General features: G+C 46.5%; 1 protein-coding gene across 1 annotated transcript in view; it reads right to left on the reverse strand.

Moving 5' to 3' along the window:
* Positions 1-893: 893 nt before the first annotated feature.
* Positions 894-10930, reverse strand: part of LOC134444095 (tripartite motif-containing protein 16-like) — a 10239-nt gene continuing 202 nt past the window's right edge. Inside the window, exons 1-6 of the mRNA XM_063193555.1 lie at positions 10507-10930; positions 9785-9880; positions 8994-9227; positions 8763-8838; positions 4250-4306; positions 894-1414 (exon numbers count right to left, since the gene is read on the reverse strand). The exon at positions 10507-10930 is cut by the window's right edge and continues 202 nt beyond it. Of these exons, the coding sequence (XP_063049625.1) occupies positions 894-1414; positions 4250-4306; positions 8763-8838; positions 8994-9227; positions 9785-9880; positions 10507-10930 (1408 nt within the window). The remainder of the gene's footprint in view (positions 1415-4249; positions 4307-8762; positions 8839-8993; positions 9228-9784; positions 9881-10506) is intronic.

Here is a 10930-nt window from a genome sequence, read left to right on the forward strand (position 1 = left end):
AAGATGAATGATTGTTGAAATTTCAAAACCAAACAATTCCAAATGAACCTAAAATTCCAGCTGGAGCCTTTTTGACACAGGGCCACATGACATGACCCTGTAGGGACCAACCATGTGAAGTTCATCATGAACATTTGGGGCAGCTGAGGCCTAGTGGTGAGGGGCGTGATCTTAAGGTCAGAGGGTTGCAGGTTCAAATCCCACCCTTACCTCTCCCCACACCTCCACCTATGGCTGAAGTGGCTTTAAGTAAGGCAGCTTACCCTAATTGTGAGGGAGGCGTGGTCAGAAGAGCCCTTGAGCAAGGCGCCTAACCCCACACTGCTCCAGGGACTGTTACCAATACCCTGTACCAAGGCACATAACCCCACACTGCTCCAGGGACTGTAACCAACACCCTGTACCAAGGCACCTAACCCCACACTGCTCCTGGGACTGTTACCAATACCCTGTACCAAGGCACCTAACCCCCGCACTGCTCCAGGGACTGTAACCAATACCCTTTACCAAGGCACCTAACCCCACACTGCTCCAGGGACTGTAACCAATACCCTGTACCAAGGCACCTAACCCCACTAAAATGTGGGTCAGGAAGAGGGTGCAGTTCAATATTTTCATATTTGTTGCTGTCTGAGTGGTGAGTTGTGTGGCAGCAGTTAGTTGGAAATGGTGGTTGGTTGAGGATTGCGGTTGCGGATCGTTTATATATTGACAAACATGTCACTGGTAGGGGGCTGTGTGTGTGTGTGTGTGTGTGTGTGTGTGTGTGTGTGTGTGTGTGTGTGTGTGTGTGTGTGTGTGTGTGTGTGTGTGTGTGTGTGTGTGTGTGTGTGTGTGTGTGTGTGTGTGTGTGTGTGTGTTGAATGACCCACAGGAGCAGCCCTGTAGGGGCCTCACAACAGCTTCACTGATGATCCCCATACCTCAAACCTAAACCCAGGGTAGAGTGTGTGTGTGAATGTGGTGTGGACTCTGTGCAGGAGGGTCATTGTGTCTCCAGAGATGCTGTAGAAGGCCAGAGTTCCTGCCCTGTGATCCACATACACTCCTATTCTGGAGCTGGCCACTAGAGGGAGTTCAGTCTTTTTACTATTGTGCCAGAAACAGGAGCTGTAGCTGGTGAGGTCCAGCCTCCAGGACTGATGATTATATCCAAATACACACTTAGCACCCCATCCTTTCCTGCTGATGCTTTTATATGACACTGCTATACCAACCACTCCACTCCACTCAACCTCCCAGTAGCAGCGTGCAGACACACCCTCTCTACACAGCACCTGAGGCCACACATCAAATCTGTCTGGATGATCAGGATATGACTGGACCCCAGGTCTACACTCCACCCTCCTGTTCCCCTCAGACAGACGGAGGCGTGTGTGTGCTGTGTTTGGATCCAGAGTGAAGTGACAGGAATCTGATGGAGGAGAAGACAGGACACACACAGGTTTTTAGTTCTGTCAGACTTAGGACAGGTGAAGTGTGTGGGGGTAGGAGTTTCTGTGTGTGTGCATGTGTATGAGTGTGTGTGTGTGTGTGTGTGTGTGTGTGTGTGTGTGTGTGTGTGTGTGTGTGTGTGTGTGTGTGAGGCAGTGTATGGGGAGGGTGTGTGTGTGTGTGTGTGTGTGTGTGTGTGTGTGTGTGTGTGTGTGTGTGTGTGTGTGTGTGTGTGTGTGTGTGTGTGTGTGTGTGTGTTAGAAAGAGAGGCAGTGTATGGGGAGGGTGTGCATATGTGTGTGTGTGTGTGTGTGTGTGTATGTGTGTGTGTGTGTACCTGAGGTGTTGTGTGTGTGTGTGTGTGTGTGTGTGTGTGTGTGTGTGTGTGTGTGTGTGTGTGTGTGTGTGTGTGTGTGTGTGTGTTAGAAACAGAGGCAGTGTATGGGGAGGGTGTGTGTGTGTGTGGGTGGGTGTGTGTGTGTGTTAGAAAGAGAGGCAGGAGGGTGACAGAGGAGGAAGGTCCACTGGTGGAGAAGTAGTCCCCAAGTGAGCACGAAGACCCAGTCCTCACCACGCCAGACAGAACAGAGCCAATTGCAGAGACCAAGAAACCTGCCAGAAGGAACAAGATCAAGTGGCCAAAGGCTAGTGAAAGAGAGGCATGGCGTGCACTGGACACAGACCTGAGCAAGACCCTACAGGAGTCACTGCAAGGAGGGGCGAGATCATATACCAGACCTGCAAAGACAGGTTCGGAGAGATCGCTTCCAGACAGAGGTCCATCCAAAGAGAGAAGGGGAGGAGAGAGAGGGAAATCCTCCAGCTGGTACAAAGGCGTCGCCAACTCCGAAAAAACTGGAGAAAGGCCACTCTCGCAGAGAAAGAAGGTTTGAAAGCCCTGTGGGAGGAGGTCAGGAAAAGACTAGCCATGCTTCGCAGAGCTGAACGCATCCGAAAACGCAGCAAGCGGAAGCAGAAAGAGCGAGCCAGTTTCTTCCAGGATCCTTTCAAGCATGCCAGACAGCTGCTGGAGGAGAAGAAGACTGGCAAGCTCGAAACCACCAGGGAGCAATTGGAACAGCATGTCAGAAAGCAGTACAGCGATCCACAAAGGAACGTCCCCTTAGGAACACCAGGATATGTACCGCGGCCGGATAACGCTTCCCCCTCTAAGGAGCTATATGGACGACGTCACCACCCTCCTTCAGACAGCAGCATGTACAGCAAGACTGCTGAGGAGGATTGATGAGCTGATGTCATGGGCAAGAATGAAAATCAAGCCCTCCAAGTCCCGTAGCCTGTCACTCAGGAGAGGAGTCAGGAACGACAACACCACCTTTGTCGTTGGAGGAGAGAAAATCCCACTCCTCGCAGAGCAGCCCATCAAAAGCCTGGGGAGGCAGTACACGGCCGAGCTCTCTGACAAGCAAATGGGGAAAACCGTCATGAAGCAGCTCTCTGACGGCCTGAGGAGAATCGATCAAAGCCAACTCCCGGGCAAATACAAGGTCTGGTGTTACCAATTCACACTCTACCAGAGACTGCTGTGGCCCCTGAAAATGAGTAGGATGGATGGGAAAGCCAACTCATTCATTCGAAAGTGGTTGGGGCTGCCACGGTGCCTCTCTGAAGCCGGCCTTTTTGGGAAAAACATGCTCCAGCTACCTCTGAGATCGCTACAGCTGGGCTACATGCAAGAAAAGACCAGGTTGGTGCTCGAGCTTCGGGAGTCCAGGAGGTCCTGGCGCCATGACCAGGTTTTGAGAAAGCTAGCCGAAGTGCTGGAGGAGTGCAGACAGGGAAGCAGAACACCATCGCCGGCAGAGCAACCCACCACCTTTGTCAAGGAAGGAGGGATCAGAAGCATCAGGCAAAGAGAAACCGCAAGGCCCTTCACACCTGGCCAGGAGTGGAGCATGAAGGTTGACCTGGGCAAGAAGCTTCAGTTTCAAGTCAAGTCAAGTCAAGTCAAGTCAAGACTACCACCACATCTCTCCGACCAGACATAGTGGCGTGGTCTGTAAAGGTTAGAGCGGTATCCCTCATAGAGCTCACTGTGCCAATGGAGGAAGGGATTGAGGCTGCCTTTGAGCGAAAGAAGGCCAAGTACTCCGAGCTGGCTGCTGAGTGCCGGGAGGCGGGCTGGAAGACTACCATCTACCCAGTGGAGGTCGGATGCCGAGGGTTGTCAACCATACGCCTCCTGAAGGATGTGGGAGTCAACGGAGGAAGGCTAAGGAAGGCAACAAAGGAACTGGCAGAGGAGGCGGAGAAAGGGAGCTTTTGGCTCTGGCTGCGGAGGAAGGACAGAACCTGGGGGAATAACACCTAACCCCCAGACAACAGTTGCAGGGAACAACACCTATCAGCTGCAGGGGGTGACAGGGAGACGTCCCTGTCGCTGCTCCGCCACACGCTAGACGTTTCAGGATTAAAGGAGCGAAACGTTGATAAAGCAGTGGTTCCTGACTGACGACCCTGCAGCTGACCCATGGGCACCGGAGGAGGTGCGACAGGCAGCAATGCCAAGCAGGAATTAACATCTTCCTGTACAATCCAGTGAGGTGTCTGTGTGTGTATAGTGTGTGTGTGTGTGTCTATACAGTATGTGTTTATGTGTGCATATGTTTGTGTGTGTGTGTGTGTGTGGTGAGGGAACAGAGAGAGAGAGAGAGAGAGAGAGAGAGAGAGAGAGAGAGAGAGAGAGAGAGAGAGAGAGAGAGAGAGAGAGAGAGAATGTTTGTGTGTGTGTGTGTGTGTGTGCGTGTGCGTGTGCGTGTGCGTGTGTGTGTGTGTGTGTGTGTGTCCAACTCACACTGTAAGAAATCCTCTCTGGTCACTGGTTCAGCTGTAAGAGCCTGGACATCAGACACTGAGACAGAAAACATCACATCAGCCTAAATAAGTGCATCAACACCACAATATGAAAACATCACATTGGCCTAAATAAGTGCATCAACACCACGATATGAAAACATCACATTGGCCTAAATAAGTGCATCAACACCACAATATGAAAACATCACATTGGCCTAAATAAGTGCATCAACACTACAAAATGAAAACATCACATTGGCCTAAATATAAATAAGTGCATCAACAATATGAAAACATCACATTGGCCTACATATAAATAAGTGCATCAACACCACAATATGAAAACATCACATTGGTCTAATTAAGTGCATCAACACCACAATATGAAAACATCACATTGGCCTAAATAAGTGCATCAACACCACAATATGAAAACATCACATTGGCCTAAATAAGTGCATCAACACCACAATATGAAAACATCACATTGGCCTAAATAAGTGAACACCACAATATGAAAACATCACATTGGCCTAAATAAGTGCATCAACACCACAATATGAAAACATCACATTGGCCTAAATAAGTGCATCAACACCACAATATGAAAACATCACATTGGCCTAAATAAGTGCATCAACACCACAATATGAAAACATCACATTGGCCTAAATAAGTGCATCAACACCACAATATGAAAACATCACATTGGCCTAAATAAGTGCATCAACACCACAATATGAAAACATCACATTGGCCTAAATAAGTGCATCAACACCACAATATGAAAACATCACATTGGCCTAAATAAGTGCTGACGGGGGCGTGTGGAAGTGCAGGCTGCCTTATACTGTATTAGCCCGAGTAGAAGAAGCTTTTTGTTTGTTTTGTTTTTGTTCTATAAGCAGTGCTTTAGAAAGAGGGGGGCATCTTATTTTCGCAGACTAGAGAAAATACCGGTAGCATCAAAATAATGTTTTTACTTAACCTGAATGATTTGGTTATTGTCCTTCACAACAATGCCATAGCACTCAATAATGGGGAGGTCAAGCGATTATTTTGTCCACATCAAATTTGTAGATTCTATCATCCGTGTTTCGTAATGAATATAAGATATTAGACGTCTGCCAGCACGCATGCCCAATGTGAAATTACGATGCATTCAGGTGAGAATAATGCAAAGAACAGCGTTCCAGTTGTTTCCTTTGTGCATGCTACATCACCAACATGCATGGGAGGCTTGGGAAATATTGGGCTCCATAAATATCTACACATAACATGCAGTTTCTGGATAGAATTGAATATCATGACAGGCCTATGTGAAGGCTTTTAGAGGTCCTCAGTAATCAGGGCCGTAACCAGACATTTTCAAATATCGAGGTCAAATATTGCGTACTGTACTGCATACTGTACATTTAGAATGCTTCAAACACTTGAGTCAAACTCTTAAAGTTGTTTTCATTAATCACTGCCTTGAGGATAAATGAGGGTGGCGTATACAGACTGAATGTATCACTGAATTCAGTTACTGAAAAACAAATACAGAGGACATGGCCAGTAATGACGTACTGGTTGGATGTGGGCCCTCCTTGCCGTCTGCTCTTCTGACTGGGAGTTCAGGATCAGTATCTGTAGATCAACACACAGAGACACACGCCACATGCATGAGGGGCTTGGGAGGTCTAGACTGGACTGGCTAAATGGAGATTAAGTGTTTGTAGCACACCTGTTGTAGGGTCTCCCAGCCACTTCTCCTCCTTTCCACTAGAGGGCGCTGAGCCCAAAAGACTGTTTACAATGTACCACTGAAGGACGCCCCTTACAGTGATCTACAGTAAGATAATACAAAACCAGGCTACAAACAGTATCCTGTCTCTCTTTTCCGTTCGCTCTCAAGCAGGACGGATGCTGCGCTGCCGTGCAGTACAAGAGACTGTGCACACAAACTCTGAACATAGCTTTTATCTGATATTTAGGCCGAATACAGATAATGTAACGCTTAGTTCATCCCTAAACAGCTGTAAGTTCATTTTCTTTGCAAAGTTTCAATCAGAGACAACAGAGTCTTTGGTTTCTACTGTTGGAAGGCAGTAGCCCATTAATAAGTCGGTAGCCTGGACGTTCCTGCTAAAGACTTCATCCGGATTCATTTGTGGAACTTTGATGCATCAATTGTTTCACGCCTAAAGCATCGCACGGCCGGACTGTGCGAGCCACTTTTCCCAACCCTTCCTGTCTCGCTGGAGCGAGAATCGGACCGGACGTTTGGACCCAGCAGACTGCGTGTGCTGTTGGACCGCGCGTCTACACACCGAGAATCGGACATTCGGACCCTGCAGACTGCGAGAGCTGCAGGCCACTCTCGTCCACAACTGAGGATAACCACTCTCTCTCCTGAAAAGGCTGGAAGCCTTTTCATCTCCTTCACAGTAGGCATATCTGGGCAATATTACTCTACTGTCAGTTAGATATGTTTTGAAGTAAGCTTAGCTGATTTTCATATACATGTCTGATTCTTTTGTCTCCCCTTCTGTTTAGTTAGCAATCTGCTATCACTAACTCTCCCGGTTGTTTACTAGTTGCTACGTCTCATTCGAAACGATCGGAGTGTTTTCAAGCATTGTTTGGACGCATATAAATGCTCGGAGCGCTCCGTGAACCGCTCGAGTGCGACCGTGCAATTTCTAAACATCTGTGCGCGCGCGTGTTTATTATTTTGATACTGTGTTCACGGCCTCAACCGGCCCTGCCTTGATTAGCTAGCCAGCTGCTAATCTCCACAGCATACGCTGTTCCTACTGACACACAGTCACCGCTTCTTTCTCTCTCTCTCTCTCCCTCTTTCTCTCTCCCTCTCCCTCGAGAATAATCACGTTTGTTGAAACCCCAGGACAACCCTGTGCCTCTCGGTACAATTTGAGTAGAACCTTCTCACTGTACTGTCCGCCAGGCAGTCATTAATTGTCCTGTGCTCTCTGCAAACTTTCTGAGCTCGTGCTAGCTAACGCTAGCCGGCTCTGTGTGCATTCCCATACCTAGACAATATTTCCCCACGCATGTGAGTTGCCATATTTGTAGTCGACTACAGATATTGCTCTAGACAACCCGTCTCTCACACCCTGCTCTGTCTCGGTTCTTTCTCTCTCTTCCATTCGGAATAGCGTACATTAATTACAGAAATCCCAGACACCGTTGCAGGCCCCTAGCCTCACCGGAGAGCTAGCTCTACCTGCTATTACCTTAGACTAGGTAGCTACTAGCTACCATAGCCTTTTGTTCTGCCTGAACTTTCTGTAGCCAATGTTAGCTTGGCTTGACCAAACACACACACGCGTTTGATCCGCCATTTCATGTCCCCAAGGGACACACACGCACCCCCACCTACACACACACACACACACACACACACACACACACACACACACACACACACACAGGCTAGAAGCCTCTCTTTCTCCCTCTCTCTTTTCCCCTCTTTTCTTCTTTTTATTTTCTTTCCTTGTTTTATAGTATTTGCGCCTTATGATTGTATTATTCCATTTAACCGACATTGAATGTAATGCTTTATTTAGATTACTTGGTAGTTAATAAAAGTTATTCATTTGATTTTATTGCATTTTGTCTGTTATTGCATTGTGTACGTACGGAATCAACTTACTTAGAACTTTTCCCTTCAACTGAGTTTTGTGCCCTTGTGTTGACCGTCACAGTGAACAGTTAGGTTTAAGTCTCATACCTTGAAGGCGACTGCTTCATTGTACTGCCAATCACAACGTGCACAAGTACTCCTATTAGTCTTGATCTTTTGCAATTCATTGTGAAATACTGAGATTAATATCCAAATCATATGAGACTGATTTATTTATGAGACTGATTTATTAATGAGACTGATTTATTTACAATTTTGATTGATTAATTGTGACTTATTACATAAGTCGAGCTTATTACATAAGTCATAATTGATAAATCTCCCAAAACGCGATTGTTCCTACATATTTTGGTTACCCATGGTATGAGGAGTTATTCGTCGAGCCCATTAATGTAATCTCAATTGCATAACTGCAATTACCCCTACACCTGCATGCAAGGGAGGCTTAGACGTACTCATACAAGTACTTAACTTATACATGCAATGTTCAGTGGGTTGAGCACATCAAAAAGACTATTTTAGTCCAATTTCGAAATGATCAAGGAAATACTGATGTTAGAAAGACTGAAGTTTGTATTTAAAAAATGTTTTGTGGATGCACATTTCTCTCTGTGTGTGTGTGGTGAAGACTCACAGTGTATGCTCTGGATGATCTGGATGTGTGTCTCTGCTACAAGATAAAGAAAAACAATAAATATCAAATGGTGATGTCTTGTCTCAGATATATAATAGAAAATGTCTGTTATGATTCCTAATTTTGTCGAACCTGCTGCAGATATCTTGACTATTTCCTGCTTGAAGACTGAATTTAATTTCTCCTCCAGCTGCATTTTCAGTGCAGACACAGATTTCTTCAGGGACTCCAAGGAGAAGCTTTGGCTGAAGGTCACGCTGGTTGAAATAGTGCTGTAAGGCCTCCCAGTGATGGACACAACGTTCTGTGCAGAGAAACACTCACAAAAATTAGTTTAGGGTAGACCTACTGACATGAGCCCTTGATCAGCAGGACATTAACAGAGCTGTATCACCACTGTGTTTAGTCGTGTTTTCAACTAAACAGTTTGAACTACAAGTACAAAGTAATTGTGTCTACCTTGAGGAAATGGATGGGATCCTGTGTCAGTGAAAGCTGCTTCATCTCAGCATCTGTCCTCTTCAGCTCAGCAATCTCCTGCTCCAGTCGCTTCAGGAGTCCTTCAGCTCGACTCACCTCAGCCTTCTCCTGAGCTCTGATCAGCTCTGTCACCTCAGAGCGCCTTCTCTCAATGGAGCGGATCAGCTGAGCAAACATCCTCTCACTCTCCTTCACTGCTGTCTGTGCACCAGACTGATAAGACACACACACGCACGCACGCACGCACGCACGCACGCATGCACACACGCACACACACATGCACAGGCACAGGCACGCGCACACGCACACGCACACACACACACACACACACACACACACACACACACACACACACACGCATGCACACACAAACAAATGTTGTTCAGGAGGACCAATAGTTGGCTTGATTTAAGTCAGGAGAGTTGGGCCTTCTACACTAAAAATGGTCAATCTTTACATCTCTAATGCAAAAGGTTTTACCTTTCATCTATACCTGTACATTGAAGGGTTGCTTATGAATTCAGCTGGGTTGCAAATGTGCATTGTTGTGTATTGTGTAAAATTAGACTAAATCCTGTAAGGAATGTCTGTCTGTGGTTGTGGAGATAATCTGGAAAACAGTATTAGAGTCATGCTTGTGTCACAGCTCATCATAACTACTATCTCACTGCATAACCAGAAACCTGAGTGTCACAGCTCATCATAACTACTATCTCACTGCATAACCAGAAACCTGCTGCAGATTGTCTTCTCCTCTGGTCAGTTCTCACCTTGAGAGTCTCCACAGCCTTCCTCAGCTCCTGCAGCTCCTTCTCCTTCAACTGGATTATCTGCTGGCATCTCCTCTGGCTCTGCCCCAACCCCTCCTGGAACATCAGGAATCAAAGCAATAGAAAAAAGAAAGAAAAAAAAGATATTTTGGGGGCTTTCTTGCCTTTATTTGGGACAGGACCATGAAGCATAGATAGGAAATGACTGGGGAGAGAGAGACGGGGACGGATCGGCAAATGACCCGGGCCAAAATGTAACCTGGGTCGGCAGCATAGCAGTCAACCGTTACAGCCACGGCAGGGACAAAGTTCTTAGTTCATAGGCCTACTTATTTCTGAGGGTGCATCGAGTGAAATTAAATTATTAGTTCTTCACAACAAGCAGTTGACACAACGTGACCTCAGATAGACATTAAACATGAGACAGATTGACAACCTGTATGACAGGTAGGCTACTTGGCCTGTCAATGTTTTACATTTGCTACAATGTTGGACATTGGACCTTTTTATATAAAGCATTATATAAAATATGCATACCCAAATATGCTCAACATACTTGTAATCCCACATATTTCTTACCTTCTTCTGACTCCATTCCATACAAGGAAACACACCCTGCTCTGTCCCCTGAGTGGGGCAAAGATGTCCAACGTAGGCCAAGGTGAAATAAAGCATTTTATACCCAAATATGGTCAATACACTTGTAATCCCAAATGCCTTACCCTTTTCTGATGCCATTCTGCCGTAGCAGTGATCGTGTTGTGGCCTTTATGATCGTCCATAGTACACAGATAGCAGATGCAACTCTGGTCAGTGCGACAAAATATTTCAAAAACCTTCTTATGACGGGGACAGACCCTCTCCTGTAGCCGGTCTGTGGCATCGGCCATGGCGTGATTTGTACCTATAAGTTCATTGTGAGCTTTCAAATGAGTGCCACAATACGACTTCAGACACTCCAGACAGGACTTGACAGCTTTGAGTTTTCTCCCGGTGCAGACGTCGCAGGCCACATCTCCAGGTCCAGCAGCACATTCAACAGCAGCTGCAGTTTGTATTCTGCTCTTCCTCATTTGATCCACAAGCTCAGCAATAATAATGTTCTTGCTTAAAACAGGTCTTGGAGTGAAAGTCTTTCTGCACTGG

Source organism: Engraulis encrasicolus, unplaced genomic scaffold, assembly GCF_034702125.1.
Source record: "Engraulis encrasicolus isolate BLACKSEA-1 unplaced genomic scaffold, IST_EnEncr_1.0 scaffold_451_np1212, whole genome shotgun sequence".
In the NCBI taxonomy this organism is placed as follows: domain Eukaryota; kingdom Metazoa; phylum Chordata; class Actinopteri; order Clupeiformes; family Engraulidae; genus Engraulis; species Engraulis encrasicolus.